This window comes from Dendrobates tinctorius, unplaced genomic scaffold, assembly GCF_039654945.1.
Source record: "Dendrobates tinctorius isolate UK_male_01 unplaced genomic scaffold, ASM3965494v1 ptg000152l, whole genome shotgun sequence".
Classification (NCBI taxonomy): domain Eukaryota; kingdom Metazoa; phylum Chordata; class Amphibia; order Anura; family Dendrobatidae; genus Dendrobates; species Dendrobates tinctorius.
Window position 1 is genome coordinate 1,864,440 of NW_027361819.1, and position 20,418 is coordinate 1,884,857.

At 48.6% G+C, this 20,418-nt stretch overlaps 1 protein-coding gene across 1 annotated transcript; it reads left to right on the forward strand.

Annotated features, from left to right (window-relative positions):
• Positions 1-460: 460 nt before the first annotated feature.
• Positions 461-19,030, forward strand: LOC141050704 (E3 ubiquitin/ISG15 ligase TRIM25-like). The gene is made up of 2 exons (XM_073547296.1): positions 461-631; positions 17,230-19,030. Exons 1-2 carry the CDS (start codon positions 617-619, stop codon positions 19,009-19,011), a joined length of 1,797 nt encoding a protein of 598 aa, XP_073403397.1. The 5' UTR covers positions 461-616; the 3' UTR covers positions 19,012-19,030.
• The last annotated feature ends 1,388 nt before the right edge of the window (positions 19,031-20,418 follow it).

Below are 20,418 nucleotides of genomic sequence, written 5' to 3' on the forward strand. Positions count from 1 at the left end.
AAACACACGGCGCCAAAAACAAATCTGCCCAATACATATATGATACGAACACGCGGAGATTTCACAGGAGTCCACAATAAAGAAAAATAGAAAAAGACGGAGGAGTTAATGAAAAACCACCTTAGGCTCACACTGCGGGTTTTGCTGCGGATTTGCTGCGGTTTACAAAGCGCAGCATGTCAATTGTTTCTGCGGATCCGTGCAGAAAAACTCGCAGGTGAATCCGCAGCGTGAGCACATAGCTTGAATGTCACCTCCTATTCACTTCTATGGTGAAGCTCTTTGCTGCTCAGGTGTTCGGACTTTTGAGCGTTTTTAGGAAACACCCGGTGGGAGATCAGTCAGCGCCGTCCGGTCTGTGCAGCGGATCCTGATGGAAAACGCTCCAAACCGGCTCCGTCCAATCAAAGGGCTGCAAAATCCACAAGAACGAGGGAGACGGCCCCAGAGAAGCCGCTGATCCCGGAGCAAATACTACTGGAAAGCGGTCATTATCCACCACGTAATAACACCTGTGCCGTCCTCTCAGGACTACATGTCCCATGATGCCTCAGTGTCAGGTGAGAGCAATGGAAACTTTATTAGACCCTGAGGCTTCTACTGATGGCAAAGACTGATGAAATCCCTGCAGGTAAGTGCTGAGCCGTGTATCTAATCCTCTCCTGTGTGATACTGACTGTTGGGCTGTGTATCTAATCCTCTCCTGTGTGATACTGACTGCTGAGCCGTGTATCTAATCCTCTCCTGTGTGATACTGACTGCTGAGCCGTGTATCTAATCCTCTCCTGTGTGATACTGACTGCTGAGCCGTGTATCTAATCCTCTCCTGTGTGATACTGACTGCTGAGCCGTGTATCTAATCCTCTCCTGTGTGATACTGACTGCTGAGCCGTGTATCTAATCCTCTCCTGTGTGATACTGACTGCTGAGCCTTGTATCTAATCCTCTCCTGTGTGATACTGACTGCTGACCTGTGTATCTAATCCTCTCCTGTGTGATACTGACTGCTGAGCCGTGTATCTAATCCTCTCATGTGATACTGATTGCTGAGCCGTGTATCTAATCCTCTCCTGTGTGATACTGACTGCTGAGCCTTGTATCTAATCCCCTCCTGTGTGATACTGACTGCTGAGCCTTGTATCTAATCCCCTCCTGTGTGATACTGACTGCTGACCTGTGTATCTAATCCTCTCCTGTGTGATACTGACTGCTGACCTGTGTATCTAATCCCCTCCTGTGTGATACTGACTGCTGACCTGTGTATCTAATCCTCTCCTGTGTGATACTGACTGCTTTGTGTGATCACGTTGTATTGAGGCTATTTTGCATTTTTTCTGTGATTGTTTGTAGTTATGGTATTTCCTGATCGGGGCGATTATCTTTATATTTTGATAGATCGGACATTTCTGAGCGCGGTGATACCACACACGTGTTTTTTTTTTTCTGTTTTCTTTATTTTCTATGGAGGCAGGGAAAGGGGTTTTTTTTTCATATGTTTTTTTTTTTTTTTCCTTATGAAGCTGCGATCATCTGATTTGCATAAATGCCGACTGTCCCGTATTTTCTGAGACTCTATACAATTTTTTGTGAACAGTCCCAACATATATGCCATCTCCGAGGCTGAATCCGGGTGGAATTACCGGCGTGTCGGACCGCCATCAGAAATGTCCGGACCCCCAGTGACTGATCACTTTATACACTGGAGCATTGCTGTATATATAATAATGAAGTCGCCCAATGTCTCCACGATTCCGGATCCAGGAACAGCTGCACATCCAATAGGGGACACACGTTTGGTTGTGACATGTTTGTCTTTACGGTACGGAGGTACGGCCTTCTCTATCACGCAGTATCGGGCACAGCACCCTCCTCCGTCGCTTGATTCCCCCACACAGAACCTCTCCCTCCATAGATCACCACTACACTTGATCCTCCTGTCGGCCCCAGGGTTTCTCAATCCGCCTCCGCAGTATGCCAGAAATCTTCACCGTTTCCCTCACACGGTTTTACGCCCATATTCCACTGTACGGAATGGTTGTCGGTGCTCTCCATAGCCCCCAGACTCGAGCCTTGGGCTCTGGATGTTGCAGGAATCGCCGTAGAGTTTTGCGTATCCTCAAAATGCCAGTACGTCTTTGCCCACGCCGTGCTTCAACCCTCTACACCTTGGACTTGCCCTAGCAATGGTCACCAATGATTTCATTCACTAACTGACTAAAATCAAGAAGTGGTTTCCTTTTACTGGAACTAACCCTTCCCACCTTGGGCTGGATCAATCATTTTATCTGTATCTTTATTATGTCTTGTTGCTGGGCAACGTTATTCTTTCACCTACTTAACTATAATCACTGTCTTCTTACAAAATGCATTAAACATATTACACTTACCATGCCTTTTATTGTCTAATTTGCTCTTTCCTAAACTCTAAACTATATCCTATACTCTCTCTACACCTGAGCTGAGTGCATTACTCACTGTAATGTACTGTAGATATGTTTCTGGAACATTCTAGAAAATCCCTCTGTCTTGTAGCTGCAACCCTCCCCCTCTCTTCCCCCACAACACACACACCAGCGTCTTCCTGCGTGCAGCTCTGTGAAACCTGAAGCCTCAGTGTAGAATTCTTCTCCTCCCCCCTCCCTGCACAGCTAAAGAAAGTCCTTTGTCCTCTGGGACATGTGTCTGAAATAAAACTGTGAGAGATATTAAAATAGGCTAGCATGGGTTCCGATCACGACAGAAAAATGTGATCTGCGCGGACCCGACTTCCCTACGGTGGCTCTTGCAAAGTTCTATCACCGCCCAGAACCTGAGATATGGATTGCTCCCAAATGGAGTGTCCCAAGTATGGCATGCATGATGGTGTTCTATTCTATGCGATAAATCACAAACAATAATGCCCTATGTGTGTTGGTATGGGCTTCTCTCGTTTAGATATAGTTATTCTAAGTTTTGTAGCCAAATCATAACTTAGAGAAAGGGGGGTTGGACCTCACCAGACCACCCATTTCGTGAGGTCACAGACCCTGGACTATGGGGTATTCCCTACCAAATTCCAGTCGGAGCTGTGTTTTCATGCTGACAAGACGTGCAGATGTCTTGGGACGACTGGCCCCTCCCCCAAGCCACATGGGTTGCCTAAAGAACAATATGCAACTGTAAGTGTAATTTCTTTCTGTCTTTTAATCCCTTTGTTATACTGCATTGTTCATATTTAATGTCTCAACTTTACAGCAACTTTGATCTATGTAATCACTGCCCTTTTGGGAATAAATGATAAAAATCTATTAGTTTGCCTCCCTGCTCTAAGAAACGAACTATGCGCCTTTTTTAGATAATCGCTACTAATTTGAGGGGTTTGCCGTGGACCCTCCTAATTAACTCTTTGATTAAGTAAAGCATGGCTGGTGGCAGCGTGGTGTGCGCGGCTGGCGAGGCTAGCTGGCAGTACAGAAGGGTCTTATATTGCTGAATGAGTGGTTGAGGCCACGACATTGATAATTCCCTTACTGCAGTAGTCTAATTTCCCGTGCACAAGAAGCAGCCCGTCCGGCGACTAATTATCCTAGGTGCAGTTCCCTGACTGACCTGAGGGTAAGGGGGGTGCCGGAGAGCTGCGAGTTCCAAGGTGGAACTGAGAAAGTGGGATATACATAAATCCCCGCAGTTCTTGGAAGGTTGTTAGCAGTGGTGGGGCAACCAAAATACCCCCCTGCGGTAAATTGTCAGAGCAAGATTAGCTTGCTGTGTTTTTGCCACATGGTGCCAGTGGTGGGATAGCTAAGATAAGCCCCCACTGTGCCTGTGATAGCCGTGTGCCGGCAGTGCGTCACGTCCCTCCGTCCGCTGACAAACCCGTGTCAGTGGTGGGATCCTGACCTATTGGTGGCACAGTGTCCGCTGTCCGTCACAATTTGGCGACAGCGGTGCCGCCTGTTCGTCACACTCACAATAGGCATTACCCTTACAGTATTTATACAGCAGCATCAGTACATTAACTATTAACTATACATTAGTTACATTACTAAAAAACACATGACACTGTTCACGTTACACGTTTCACAATAAAACGCAGTAAACCCGCACAACAGTATTCTTATAATGTGATGCTGTCCTCAGGGACAGGGCAGTCCACACCCTTACATGCCTCCCCTCATTAAACATGGTCACCCTTGACCATTGCAAACCTGAAAGATACCAATGCCATCACATACACATAAAATTACACTTTAAATAAACATTTTTCTTCCTTCCTAGGAAGAAATGTGTCCTTGAAACTGATCCCGGTCATTACTGTACCCAGTCTCACTCGGTTGGGACCCTGGAGCAAGTTGTTTCTTTTTTCATTAAACACTGGCCCTTAGGCCCACACTAAAACAGTAGGTACCCAACAGTCCATGGGTAAAGGCACAAAATCCATAGGGGCCACAAGGGTTTCAGACTCTTTACAGTTTAGTCCTTTAATCCAGAAGGGGGATGTGCAAGACAAAACGGGGGGGGGGGGCGGGGGACACAAACTCCTCAGCCATCTTTGGCCAGCACCTGGAGTTCCGGTCAATACAGCCGTCTGCTTTCAGGAACGCAGAACATATCAAATCTCTCTCGTGCAAAGAGCACAACTGGGGCATTATAGGGCAGAACCCTTCACTTCTGGCCACCATGCTTATGGGTCACCCTCCCAGTACTCGGTACCGGGCCGGTGTCAGGGGGATGTGCTGCAGTCGCGGTGACCTGGTCCGTGGCCCTGGGCGCCCAATAAAATGGTGGTTTAATGTAATGGTTTATATGAATAGTTCGTGACGCCACCTGTGGTGTTTGGCAAATAAGATGTTAAGCCAACGCTGCATACAGATCCGCTGGGACTGATGGTGTGGTGCAGCAGAGATGGTGTAGCTCCCCACAGGTAGAGCTGTGGTCCCAGGGCAGTGTAGATGTGGTTGGCACGGGGATGTAGCAGTGCCAGAAGTGTAGGGAACAGACAAGACACAGAGTTGCAGTTTCTGTACCTTTACTTGATAAATGCAGTCCAGGGTCCTGATTACAGATGGTAGCGAAGCAGGCTAGCCTGGAAGCAGATCAGGATTCTCTCAGCAGAAGGGCTGTGCAGTCTCCTTTCCTAGCGCTTACTTGTGAGAACTCCAGTGCTAAGTTACTCTGAAGTTCCTCCTGTCAGATGTTCCCAAGAACCTCACTTGCACGGCAGACAGCTGTAGCCTCTCTCGGGGACTCTGCTCTCCTGAGTCCTGGCTCTCTATCCAAGCTGCTGTTGTGCCCTCAAGTCTTTAGATGGGAGCAGGGCATTTACAGCCTCCTACTCCTCTGGTGTCTGTGGCAGGACCGTTAGTATCCGTACCACCGTGGAGACCAGGCTCCAGTCCTTGCGCTCTCACAGTGATGGAGCTCAACCTCCACTTTTCTCCACACGTCTGCACACGTGGACTTCCTCACACTGACTGACTACTCCACTCCCCTGGCCCTCAGAGGGCACTCCTCCCCTTAATCCCGGTTCAGAGTTCCCCCTGCTGGCCTGGAGTGGAACTGTGTTGCATGTATTAGGTTAACTGCTGGAGAGACCCATCACTGCCTCCAAGCCTGGCATTACCCTCCCCTGGAGGAAGGCAAAGCCAGTGTGGCGACCATACTCCTGGGGCGCCACATTCCCCCTAGTGCAAGTCAGCACTCCTGGACTGAGCAAAAACAGGAAAACAACATATAAACATTTAAGCAATAATAGTTGTACAAGATTTGAAAAAGGGAAAAAAATGTACAAAAACCAAGAGCTCAAAAATGGTCCTATGATGGTAAGTCCAGCATCAATGTCCATGGTCCATTCCTGGCAAATGGTAACTTATATACAGAGAAAGTTTTTGACCACACACAAGTCCTGTGGTTCAGTGTCCATAAAACAAAATTGGTAACTTCAGGGTAAACTCTTACAGGTAGGCACAAAACTTTGAGAAACAGTTACATATTTACATACTTCCAACATTTACTTATACTTTATTATTTACGGTATCTAAGGGGCGGTATACCTTGTGTGATACGGGTAGACCTGCATAACCCTGTTGTGGTGTGTAATGCACTGGAAACACTACTGGGGGTTCTTTGTAGCACAGGGATACTAGACTGTCTGTGGACTCTTGGACTCACCAGGGGCACAACCGGTTCACCACTGGCAGGGCGAGGGTTCTTTGGCTCCAGTGCTGGTGTGGCATCTGCTGCCTGATTTTCCTGCTCTTCAGGGTTTTCTTGAGTCCCATCTTCCTGTGCTACCATTTGGGGAAATATCAACACTGGTACCACCACAGCATCATTCACTCTAGTCCATTTCGCAGGGAACTCTCCAAGTATGGTGCTGACCTTTTCTTCTTCAATGGGCTGGACGTTATCTTGCTCTTCCACCCTTTCCTTCAACTGGTCAGGACATAACTTCAAATGGTCCCTGGATACCGCTGCTGAGGTCTCTCCTCCATCTTTACTAACATGGCATACCTTTGCATTATCAAAGCTTGAGGGCAGAATGATATAAGGTTCTGCCTCCCATTGATCATCCAACTTGTGCAACCTTCTCTTCCTTTTCAAAACTTGTTCTCTGGGCGAAAAAGGAACGGCAGGTGCATTTTGATTGTACAGCTTTTCCTGATTTTGTCTTGCCTGGGCCAGACTCTTCTCCACACACTCCTGTACTCTTCTGTACTGCTGCTGCCTCTCCTTGTCCCAGTCAGCATCTGGTGACAGCACTTCAGGCATCAGGACTCCCATGTCCAAATCAATTGGCAGTTTACCCGGTCTCGCTCTCATCAGGTACGCTGGAGTACAGTTAGTAGCGTTCACTGGAATCTGGTCCACCAGATCTGGCAACTTTTCTGGCCACAGATTTCTCTCCTCCAAAGGCAGCATCTTCAGTAGATCAATCACTACCTGGTTCATCTTCTCACACATGCCGTTGGTCTGTGGGTGATAAGGCGTTGTCCGGATCTTCTTACAACCATACAAGTTGCAGAACTCATGGAACACTTCTGCCTCGAAAGCTGGACCTTGATCTGTCAGCACCCTCTCAGGATAACCATGTGGTCTACAAAAGTGCTGTTGGAATGCTCTGGCTACTGTCCTGGCCATTAGATCTTTGACAGGCACCACCACCAGGAATCTTGAGTAGTGGTCCACAATGGTCAGAGCATAGAGGTACCCTGACCGGCTTGGAACCAGCTTCACATGGTCCAGGGCTACCAACTTCAGTGGCTGTTTGGTGATGATCGGCTGTAGAGGAGCTCTCTGGCTGTCTCGATCCTTTCTGCGCAGGTTACATTGTCCACACTCTCGGCACCACCTCTCAATGGCTTTCCTCATATCAGCCCAGTAGAACCTCTCCCGGAGCAATAATTCCAACTTCTTCTTCCATCCGAAGTGTCCAGCTCCATTGTGGTATGCTTCCAGGACCATTGATGCCTCTCTTTGGGACCACCACCTGCCAGACCAGCTCATGAGTGCGGGCACTGATACTCCTCCGACACAGCATCCCTTCATATATGAACAGCCGACCTCTCTCCATCCACAACTGCTGGGTTTCTTCAGGAGCATTCGACTCTGGGCGTGAGTCAGCTTGTAACAGTAGCTCCTTCACCAGGCAGACAGCAGGGTCACTATCTTGCGCTTCTGCCCAGTCATGATGGGGCAACGGGTTCGGGGTGACTTCCTTCAAGCCAGACCGCCTGTTTCTCACTCCTTGAGCACATTGGGCCGCCAGTGGCCGGTGGAAGGGAGGCAACTCCACTTCTTCAAGAGCCTCAGGGTCTTCTCCTGCATCAGGCAGGCTGGGCATCCTGGACAGCGCATCAGCATTGGCATTCTTGTGCCCTGCCAGGTACTTGATGGTAAACTCATAGTTAGATAGCCAAGCCATCCATCGCTGCTCCAGTGCACCCAATTTCGCAGTGTCCAAATGGGTCAACGGATAGTTGTCCGTGAAGATAGTGAATTTGGCTGAAGCCAGGTAATGCTTGAATCTCTGTGACAGCCCAGACTATGGCCAGGAACTCCAGCTTGAAAGTACTGTAGTTGTCGGGGTTTCTTTCAGTTGGGCGCAGCTTCCTGCTGGCGAAGGAGATCACTCTTTCCTTGCCATTCCTTACCTGCGACAGAACTGCTCCTAGTCCCATGTTGCTGGCATCTGTATACAACACAAAGGGCTTGTCATAATCTGGGTAGGCCAGAACTTCATCTCCGGTGAGAGCCATCTTCAATCTGGTGAAGGACCTCTCTAACTCTTCAATCCATTCAATTGTGGAATTCTTCTGCTTGGTCTTCTTGGACTGCCCCACCAGGAGATTCTGCATAGGGGTGGCTATTTCAGTAAAGCATTTGATGAATCTTCGGTAGAAGCCTACCAGTCCCAGGAATTGGCGCACTTCATGGAGGTTGCTGGGTTTTGGCCAGTCCCGGATGACTGTGACCTTGTTGGGATTTGGTGCCACACCTTCTGCACTCACCACATGACCAAGGTACTGTACTTTGGGCTTCAGGAGGTGGCATTTGGATGCCTTTACCTTCAGGCCAAAATTGGACAAAGCTTCAAACACTTCAGCCACGTGTTCCAGATGATCTCCATAGGTTTTGGAGAAAACAATGACATCATCCAGGTACAACAGGACTGTCTCAAAGTTCATGTGTCCCAGGCAGCACTCCATCAACCGTTGAAATGTTCTTGGGACAGTGCAGAGCCCAAATGGCATATAATTGAACTCCGAGACCCATTGGAGTGGTAAATGCGGTTTTCTCCTTGTCTGCCTCTGCCACGGGAACCTGCCAATACCCACTGGTGAGATCCAAGGTGGAAAAGTAATTAGCAGTTTTAAGTGCAGCTAATGATTCCTCAATTCTAGGCAATGGGTAGGCATCTTTATGTGTAATACTGTTAATTTTCCTGTAATCAACACACATTCTCATGGTACCATCCTTTTTCTTTACAAACACTATTGGAGCTGCCCATGGACTACAACTGTCCCTAATGACCCCAGCTTCCTTCATCTCTCTCAACATACTCTTAGCCCATTGGTACTGTGTTGGGGGTATAGGTCTGTACCTCTCCTTTATGGGTGGATGGTCTCCAGTGGGGATATGATGTTGAACCACTTTTGCCTGCCCAAAATCTAGTGGGTGTTTGCTGAATACCCGCTCATACTCTTGTGTCACTCTGTAAACCCCATTTCTCTGGTATGAAGGTGTAGAGTCAGTCCCCACCTGCAGTTGCTGGCACCACTCCTCTAGCGGCTTTACAGGGCCATTGTCTTCCACCTGATCGGATGGGACCAAGGGCTCTGCTGCCTGCAATGAGTTGTTATTGACAGTGAGCAGCTAGCAACTGTGGCGTACCGAGGTATTGTGGCTTCCTCCTCCCCACAATTCAAAAGGTGTACAGGTACTCTCCCTTTACGCACATCAACCACCCCTCTGGCTGTCAGGACAGTGGGCCTGCTATCTGAGTATACTGGCTCTACCAATGCCTGGTAATCTCTCCCTCTGAGGCCTGTGGCTGCCTGACACCAAACCAACACTTCACGTCTGGGGGGGGTATTGCAATGGGGAAAGCATCACTTACTCTGACACTACCAATTTCTCCGCCAGAGGGTTCTACCTGTTGTCTTTGCATCAGGTTCGGATCTCCTTCTGCAGGACTCATTGTTCACTGGTACCAGCAGTCTCCGCCACCTGTTGCAACAAGACAATAACCTCGGACAGACAGTTTTCAATTAGATTTGTACCAAAAGTCATCATGGGATTACATTCACGTCGATCAATATCAACAATTATCAGACCTTGAGACTTTTTAGTCCACCCTCCCCAATTTAACAGTAATTTCCTTGCATCCTATCCGCGGCAAAGTCTGACCATTACTGGCAACTACTGTCAGTTCATCAGTGGGGCCACGGGTGAGTTCAGAATTAGCCCAATATCTCTTGTAAAGGATGTAGGGCATGGTGGTCACCTGGGAGCCAGTGTCCAGCAAAGCGTTCATGGGGATACCGTCAATCACAACAGGAAGGATCGGTCTTCCTCCCACATACTTGGCTCTCCAGTTCCTTGGGCCTGGTGATCCTATTCCTGGGGGTTGGCCCTCTGCCCCAGGGGTTGCTCCTTTAAAGGACCGTACCTTGCAAGATGACCTGCCTTGTGACAGCGGCGACAGATGGGACGTCCGTCCTGGTCATAGCGATCGTTGTTCCTTCCTCGAAGTGGCGGGGTTCTCCTCCGGAACCACGGGACATCCTCTGAACTGGAAGCAAGCTGGATCTATTCTTTGGAGGACACCTGCAGGGACTGCACGGCTTTGGTCAGTGCAGCCATCCCCTTGGTCAACTCCTGGACCTGAAGACGCAGCTCCTCAGTGGGATCTTTATCCAGAGTCTGTGCATCAGCCTCCACAGGGATGGAAGGAAAAGATGTCGCTTCCTGATGGTAGGTGATCGCTGGGCGCCTACGGGGCGCTGGACGGCTGTCAGTGGATTCCTGCAGTACCCGAATAGCCCTGTCCTTAAAATCAGCAAAGTCCAGATCAGGGTTTTGCAGGGTTATGATGCGCAACTGTCCTCTGTGGGAACTGGACAGGAGTCCTTCGATGAACTGCTCCTTTAACAGTTTGTCTTCTTCCTTCACACTGTCAGGATCAACTTGCTTAACTGCTCGCAGCGCCTCCTGCAGGTTGAGGGCATCGTCCCTTATACTGTCCTGCGCCCTCTGTTTACAGCCAAAGAACCTCATCTTGATTTCAGCTGCAGTGCGGGTGTCAAAAGTGCTCCTCAGCTTGGCCAGGACCTTCGCAACAGTGTCTTTATCAGTGTCCTGCCAGGCTTTCACTTCTCTCTGCGCTGCAACCGTTAGCTGTCCAATCAGGATATTCACTTTCTGGCTTTCAGACAGGGGGTATACTTTGAACAAGCTGCACAGTCTCTCTTTAAATTCACTCAGGGTATGTGACTCACCCAAGTACTGTGATAGCCAGGCTGCTCCTGGAATGTAGGGCATAGACAGCGGCATTATGGAGACCGCTGCGGGGTTAGCGGGAGCGCCCACTGCTCCATCGGCGTTATCGTCAGACATCTTCCTTCGCCCCTAGTTAATGTTAGCTAGGCCGGGGGATTGGGGTGAACTCACCGGCGGCCGCTTCACGGGCCCGACACTCCGGGCTGTAGGCCTCAGCTCCTCCCCTTCTCACCTCAGCTCCTTCCCTTCTCACGCGCTGTCCTCTCTTCCCGCGCGGCACTTCTCTTCTTTGCGCTCTGCGGCAGGCTCCGCCCATGAAGGCCGCCCCTCTTTCTTCCCGCGTGCGCCAAGCAGCGCAGCAATGGCAGCAACTGGCGCCAATTTCACAAACAGTCTATGGCACACAGGACCCGGGGATACCGGGCTTCGTTATCCTGTTCGTGATGCCAAAATTGGGTCGCCCTCCCAGGGCTGTGGGGTACTCGGTATCGGGCTGGTGTCAGGGGGATGTTCTGCGGTGGCGGTGACTCGGTCCGTGGCCCTGGGTGCCCAATAAAATGGTGGTTTAATGTAATGGTTTATATGAATAGTTTGTGACGACACCTGTGGTGTTTGGCAAATAAGATGTTAAGCCAACGCTGCATACAGATCCGCTGGGACTGATGGTGTGGTGCAGCAGAGATGGTGTAGCTCCCCACAGGTAGAGCTCTGGTCCCAGGGCAGTGTAGATGTAGTTGGCACAGGGATGTAGCAGTGCCAGAAGCGTAGGGAACAGACAAGACAAAGCGGTTGCAGTTTCTGTATCTTTACTTGATAAATGCAGTCCAGGGTCCTGATTACAGATGGTAACGAAGCCGGCTAGCCTGGAAGCAGATCAGGATTCTCTCTCAGCAGAAGGGCTGTGCAGTCTCCTTTCCTAGCGCTTACTTGTGAGAACTCCAGTACTAAGTTACTCTGAAGTTCCTCCTGTCAGATGTTCCCAAGAACCTCACTTGAACGGCAGACAGCTGTAGCCTCTCTCAGGGTCTCTGCTCTCCTGAGTCCTGGCTCTCTATCCAAGCTGCCGTTGTGCCCTCAAGTCTTTAGATATGAGCAGGGCATTTACAGCCTCCTACTCCTCCGGTGTCTGTGGCAGGACCGTTAGTATCCGTACCTCCATGGAGACCAGGCTCCAGTCCTTGCGCTCTCACAGTGAGGGAGCTCTCCAGGTGGAGCTCAACCTCCACTTCTCTCCACATGTCTGCACATGTGGACCTCCTCACACTGACTGACTACTCCACTCCCCTGGCCCTCAGAGGGCACTCCTCCCCTTAATCCCGGTTCAGAGTTCCCCCTGCTGGCCTCGAGTGGAACTGTGTTGCATGTATTAGGTTAACTGCTGGAGAGACCCATCACTGCCTCCAAGTCTGGCATTACCCTCCCCTGGAGGAAGGCAAGGCCAGTGTGGTGACCATACTCCTGGGGGCGCCACACTTACACCGTGGCCGATATCTCATTGGTGGACTGTGAGATGCTCACCGACCACGTCGCCACCAGGGACTTCAACCGTTCCGGCCTGCCGTAGGGTCTCAGCTGAAAAGATACTGAAAGTTACCAGATATCCTGTGCCTTGATTACTCTGACTCTTATGTGTTCTTGTAGTTTGTACCTGATCTGTTATGTCTCCTGATTCTGTCTCTGGTTCTGTCCTTACCGTTACTGACCTGCCTAGTTAGATTACTCTTGCCTCTGTCTCGCTCCTCTAGCCAGCAGCTTCTTCCTAGATACAACCTGGGGACCCAGCAGTAAGTCCAGATTCCTGTTTCGGTGTTCAAGGATTTTGAGCTTGGTTCTTTAGGGTTCTATTAAAGCCACATCTGTCTGAGGTAGCTTTCAGAGCTGATATTTTAAGACAGAATTTACAGTTTCACACATTTCGGGATGCTAGTCCCCATTGATGAAGAAAGAGCCTAAAATCAACTTATCACTACAGTTACCTCCAGTACTCTGTGCTTTAAGCCCCTGTTACACACTGCGATATCGCTAGCAATATCGCTGTAAAGTCACTGATTTTGTGATGTTGCAGCGATATTGCTAGCGATATCGCTGCATGTGATACTTGCCTCCGACGGGCTCCCCCGCTGCTCATCGTTGGTCGCGCGAGAAGCTCCTGGATCATTTCTCGTCGGGCGCTTCCTTTGGCGCCGACGAGCGACGCGTGGATGCGGGCAGGAGGACATCAGGATCGCCGCGTCTGACAGGTAAGTAGCGACCCCCGTCCCCAGCGATGTTTCTGGTGAGATCTGCCTGTGTGGCAGCTCACTAGCGACCACTTAGCGATGCACCAGCGATCCATATCGTTGTCGGGATCGCTGGTGCATCGCTATGTGTAACGGTACCCTTATGATGTGACTTAAGGGAATAGAGGATTGACACACACCAACAAGATCACATGTAGTGATAGAAGATGTTGACATGGTAGTAGTGGGAGCTCTGACCATTACTCTGAGAGGGAGAGAAGTATGGAACATCCAGTCACCGCCACCACACCAGCAGCCACAGCAGGACAGACAAGTGACTACAACCAGACAGACACAGGACTAGTATCCCTGGAGACCCTGCTATGCGTTGAACAGACTGCATTAGTGCTATGTGAACCTGGCCTTACATAAATCGCTAGGAGGTAACTCTGTCTAGACCCTTGATGGAGGTGGCAGTTCGATTGTTCCAGCTAGTGGAGGATCATCTCCTTTGACAGCTCTACACAGGAAAGGAAGGCACCAAGGCAGACTTCTTAAACCGTAATCTTTTAAAACAAGGGGAGTTGGAGCTGAGGCAGGGCATCTTCAGCCAGATAGTTATGATGTGGGGTCTCCCGGTCATAGGCCTTTTTGCCAGCAGACTAAATCGAAAGGTGGAGTTTTGTTTCCAGGATCCCAAGGAAAATCCTCTAGTGGTAGATGTGGGTCGCCCTCCCAGGGCTGTGGAATACTTGGTACCGGGCCGGTGTCAGGGGGATGTGTCACAGCAGCAGTAACCCGGTCTGTGGCCCTGGGCGCCCAATAATGGGGTGGTGGTTGTGATGGTGGTTTATAGGAATAGTTCGTGACGCCACCTGTGGTGTTCGGCAAGTGAGGTGTTAGGCCGACGCTGTATGCAGATCCTCTGGGACTGATGGTGTGCGCAGCAAAGATGGTGAAGCTCCCCACAGGTGGAGCTGTAGTCCCAGGGCAGTGTAGATGCAGTAATGGAGGAGAGGCGCAGATGGTGTAGATGCTGGTACACAAGTGTAGCAGTGCTGGAATAACTGGAGGACACCAGAGCGTGCAGTTCCAAAGCTTTACTCACAGTCTGCAGTTCACACAGGTGCCTGCCTCCGTGCTGTGTTCTCCAGGTCAGGGCTCCAGCCAACCTCCAGGCAAGATAGGACTCTCCCTTCCAACACTCCGCCAACATGTACCTTCCTGAACGTCTCCTCTAATGCGCCTTTAAGTGTGAAGTACCCCAGTACCGTGGTTCCCTGGAGTGCCTCTTGTCCCGGATTCCTAAGACCCTTACTTGTATGACAGACAGCTGTAGCCTGATCAGGGATCTCTCTCTCTAGAGTCCCGGCTCTCTATCCATGTTGCTGTTGTGTCCCAAGTCTATGACGGGAGTAAGGCATTAGTGGCTCACTACTCCACCGGTGTCTGTTGCTGGATATTAAGGATCCGGTCAACCTCGGGGACCGGGCCCCGGCCTTGCGCTCTAGACTGGAAGGGTTGTCTACCTCTCTAACCCACTTCCCACCGTCCTTCTGTTCTCCTTCGTTCCGATCTGTTCTGTCTTTCTTATGGAAGGCTAGGGGATTAGTCTTGTCAGTCTCTTTCTATGCCTTTCCTGTGCCAGCAGGCCCAGGTCACTGGGACCTGCTGCAGCACGTCCTTCATGCATCCATCCTCTTCTCTCTCTAACACTAACTAACTACTCAATCCTAACTCTTCCCTCTCTTTATGTATTCTTACTCCACCCGCCTCCCAGCACATCTCGTGTTACAAAGCCAGGGACCACGAAAGGTGCTCTGCTACCTTCCCAGCATAAAGCATGGGTGAGCCCCTGCTGAACTATCCTGTGTGTGGGGTGCAGGTGTGGAGCGTGGTTAGGAGTTCCCACCTTACCTGGATGGTGGGGTACCACACCTTAGGAGAAGGTGCAGTACCTCTGTGGCGACTGAAGCCTCAGGGGCGCCACAGATGCTTTCCTTTTTCTGTGGGCTTTCAGCCTGGCATATGCCTTTCTTCCAGTAATATGATTCCGCTAGTCAAAGAAAAATCAGGGAGGCCAGGGCAAGGATTGTGTTGATTGACCCCTTTTGGTCCAGAAGACCATGGTTCTCATGGATAAAAATGTCTGTGTCCGATCCATGGGTTCTTCCGGAGATTCTGAATCTCCTTTCTCAAGGGCCAGTATACCATCCACAAGCAGCCAGCCTCCACTTGATCATGTGGAATTTGAAAGGGCGCTGTAAAAGGAAAGGTTTTTTTTCACTTCAGGGTCTAGGGTCAAGGATGGGATGACTGTGGGGAGTCTTGATTTTTTAGGTTTATCCAGCAGTACCCTAAAAGTCTAGTTGGCGGCTCTTTGAGCTCTCTACAGCTGTGATTTGGCTAGTAATTATTGTGTGTCACGAATTATTAAAGCATCATCGAGATCTAGGCCCATTTTTAAAGTATAATTGGTCCCATAGAATTTGAATTTGGTCCTGACAGCCTTAACAGATATACCATTTGACCCCATTCAGTCGGCATCCCATATGATTCACTTATAACAGCCCTGTTGGTAGCGTTAATATCCGCCAGAAGATTCAGTAATATTCGGGCTCTTTCTATAGCTCTATCTTTTGCTCAAATTCTAGATGATATAGTAATCTTTAAGCCAGACCCAGCCTACCTTCCAAAAGTAGAATCCTACTTCCATAGAGTACAAGATGTCGTCCTTCCTTTTGTTCTAATCTGAGGAACTGGTAGGAGGAAAGACTTCATACCTTGGATGTTAGATGCGTAATCAGATACCTGTCCGGTTACAGAAAGCTGGAGAAAAGATAGTCATTGTTCTTGCCCTTCCAGGGTTCCAGTAAAGGGCTTAAAGCTTCAAAACCCACAATTGATAGGTGGCTTAGGTAGTCTACTTCTTTAACATACTCGGGGAAATGGCAAGGCGGTCCCGGAAGGTTTAAAGGCTCCCTTCACATGTGCCTTAGCACCCTCCTGGGCAGAGAGATCAGACATCTTGATAGAAGAGATTTGTAAGACAGCAACCTGGTCCTTAACTTCCACTTTTCTGTAGGCATTATAGATTGGATATGGGTACACCTTCTGATCTCATCTTTTGGGAGACTGGGCTCTAGGCTGTGGTCCCTCCCTGAATTATTTTATTTTTTTTTCTCTATAATTCTCTTGTGCTGCTGTCATGGGTAATCAATGAAGTCTTAGTTACTTACCGGTAACAGGATTTGTTGGAACCAATGACGGCACCCTTATATTCCCTCCCATCATATGTGGGTGAACACTTCTCTCGCAAGGGTGGTGATTCCACACCTTAAGTTTGTGGTCTTGGTTGTTTTGTTTTTATTGTAATAACCATGGTAGGTCCTCTTGTGCTCTGTAATCCAACTGCTGTGATGGAGAGGTGCCACCCTTTTAGCCTGTAGGTTTCGTGTCCTTGGTGGGCGTATCCACTAGATCGTGGTGCTGTCATGGGTTTCGAAAAATCCTGTTACCAGTAAGTAACTAAGACTTTTCAATGAATGATCAGTCTGAAGTGAAGCAATGAGAGAATGGGCTATGCAGAAACCATCAGAGCAGTCTGTACTCCTGAGTGATGTGACACAGCAAAAATGTGTGAGAGTATAGAGATGTACTTTGGTTCTAGTTGAGGTGGAGTACAGTCTCAGGAACTCCCTTGATAATAAAATGCTGATGAATGCAATCATTGACTGTATGCGGATGCCACCGCATGCGTCGTTTTGACTGTGCGGCGACCCGCGTAGAATGCATCATGCTGGAATTTTATGCGGGTGCCGCATCATCAAAACGATGCATGCGGCGGCATCTGCATACTGCGGCACGGCCTGCGTACCCAATGTTAAAGAAAGGATACGCAGGCCACATGTAGAAATAGGCAGAGCTGACCGGAGGAGGTGCGGCAGGGGGCGGGACTTCACAGAGGAATTCCGCAGCCCTCCGTCCGCAAATGTGAAACTAGCCTAATACATTTTTTTTTCACTTTCAGTTCCCGCTCTTTCCCACTACAATGACGTCTGTGGAGCTGATGGATGAACTGAACTGCTCCATCTGCCTGAGCCTCTATACAGATCCCGTATCCCTAAGATGTGGACACAACTTCTGCCGCTCGTGTATTGTGAGTGTGCTGGATGCACAGGAGGCGGCTGGAGGGTATTCCTGTCCTGACTGCAGAGCAGAATATCCGGAGCGTCCGACCCTGGAGAAGAATCGGAAACTGGGGAATATAGTGGAGCATTTCTCATCTACTCAGCCTGATATGGAGGAGACCAGAGTCTTCTGTACTTACTGTACAAAGTTTCCTGTATCGGCTGTGAAATCCTGTCTACATTGTGAGACCTCCCTATGTGATGACCACCTGACGGCCCACAATAAGACGGTGGATCATATATTAATAGAACCCACTGGCTCTTTTGGTTACAAAAAATGTTCCCTCCACAAGAAGGCTCTGGAGTATTACTGCCCGCAGGACGCGGCTTGTCTGTGTGTGTCTTGCTGTCTGGTTGGTGAACACCGAGGACACCAGGTGGAACTTGTAGCTGAGGCTTCTGAGAAGAAGAAAAAAGAACTGAGGGAATATCTGGATGAACTAAACCCACAAAATGCAGAAATTCAGGCAAGAATCAAGAATCTGCAGGATAGTAAGAGGAAGATCCAGGAGAAAGCCTCCGATAAGAGGAAGAACATCAGTAAGATATTTATGAATGTTAAGAAGCAACTGGAAATGGCAGAAAATAAAGGGCTGAGCGAGGTCTCCAGGCAGGAGGAGCATATTATGTCCCAGATATCTCATTTGATCAAGAAGCTGGAAATAAAGGAGGACGAGCTGTTCAAGAAGATGTGTCATGTGGAGGAGATGTGTCGTGTCACCGACCCAATAAGACTCTTACAAGAAAGCGGCATTACAGTAAGTAGTCTTGAAGGTGATGAGGACACAGGGGGAGATGGTGGAGAGGTCAGTTCTGAAGAGGATATGGAAGTGGGACAAGACTCAGGACATGCTGATGTTCACGTGTCTGACACCAAAGAGCAGGATAACATGACTGACCCAATGATTGTCCTGCAGAAATCAGATCAAGAAGACTCTTGTTGTGGTCAAAGTATGGTTGCACAAGAAGAAGCTCCAGTTGGGGACCTAGATGAAACTACTGATCTGGATGAGGTTCTGATCTCACTGACCTTACACCGATCTATGAGGGATATTATCACCAATGTAATGTCAGAACTCGGGGTCCATGTCCCGAACATATTGCTGGATGTGGACACTGCTTATAGAAGGGTGAAGATATCAGAAGATCTGAAAACAGCAGCACAATCAAAACAAAAACAGGAGAGGCCAGAATCACCAGGAAGATTTGTGTCTTGCTCTCAGGTGTTGAGCAGATGTGGCTTCTCCTCAGGACGACATTACTGGGAGGTAGAGTGGGACCAGATAGGAGAATGTAGCATCGGATTGTCCTATCCCAGTATAGAAAGGGAAGGAGAGCAGTCTTGGATTGGACTTAATAATAAATCTTGGTCTTTGGATATGTATGCTACACTATGTCAAGTATTGCACAACTCCAATGAACTAACCCTCAGTGTAAAGCCAACATGTCCAACACTTGGGGTCTTCTTAGACTATGAGGCCGGGCGTCTGTCCTTCTATGAGCTGTGTGACCCCATCAGACACTTACACACCTTCACCGCCTCCTTCACTGAACCCCTACATGTTATCTTGTATGTGTATAAAGGAGCCTCTGTTACAATAAGAAGCTTAGGCCGAGATTAAATGTTCATGTGTGAATTGACCAAGTTGTTTGCTTATTTTAATGGGTTTCTTCCATCTCATTAACTTCTGGTATATGGATCGGTTATTTTTTTTTTTTTTTTTTTTTTTTATGCTGCACCTTTTCGTTCACAAAAAGCACAGAATATTACATTTACACTTCCTGACACATGCCGTAAGTGTACGTCACGATCAGGAATGGGTTCCTCTAAATTAATGGTCGGTTACATCATGGCAATCATGCAGGCACAGCTTATCTTGGCTTACGTGATAGCGGAGCTCCAGCTGTCGCACGCTATCTCCCATCCAATCGGCAGCCCCGCAGCGTAGGGTAGTCATCCCAACCAGAGGTCTAATAATGACGTCTGAGTCTGCAAGTTATGGGGGCCTGTTAGACCTTGGTCCTAGAATGGTCTAACAGGCGTTCTGGCAATGTCACACTGACTGGTGTAATCCATTGCAGCACATGTGCATTAGAGCAATGATCAGAGAGGTAATCGCACAAGGTTCATAGAGGCACTATGTATTTAAAAAACACAAAATAAATACAGGTAAATCATCAAAAAAAATTAAACCACTAATTACCCTTTATTTCTTTAAAAACAAAATAAAATAAGTACACATATTTGATAAAATATTGCACGCCCCCACTTTTCAGTTTTTGAATTTCCAGAAAAATTTAAAATAACCAATAAATTTTGTTCAACTTCACAATTGTGTCCCACTTGTTGATTCTTCACCAAAAATTTACATTTGGCATCTTTACGCTTGAAGCATGATATGTGGGAAAAGGTAGAAAAGTTCCAGGGGGCCGAATACTTTCACAAGGCACTGTATTATACTGTGTGTGTGTGTAATATATAAATCCGTTAGCATTCCATTCGGTTCTGCTGGTTCCAGTGCAGTCAGGTGACAACTAGTGTTCGCTGTCAGTGAATAGAACACTGCAGATGTGGCTGACTCTCTAGTTGGCACATGACAGCAAGTGTGCAGAGCGTCTCCTCGTAGTTACGTGATAACTGCTGGAACCGCCAGAGCCCGTCCATGTATATATTATATTACATTATATGTTTGGTGTCTGCATCAAATGGTATCTGCTCTATTCACTGTCTATGGAACTGATGGGAATAGCCGAGCGGCGTGCTGAGCAACTCTGCTCCATCCAGAACGAGACTGCAGACCCTTGTTCTCAGAATCTCTGGGGGGCCCAGTGGTCAAATTCCCTGTGATCCCACAAAAAACGTACATGCATATACCTTAGATACATACAGATGCACATACATATACTGTACATACACAGATACACATACATATACTGTACATGCAAACACGCACACATACAGATACACATATACCGTACATACAGATATACATATACTATGCATACCTATACCATACATACACACCTAA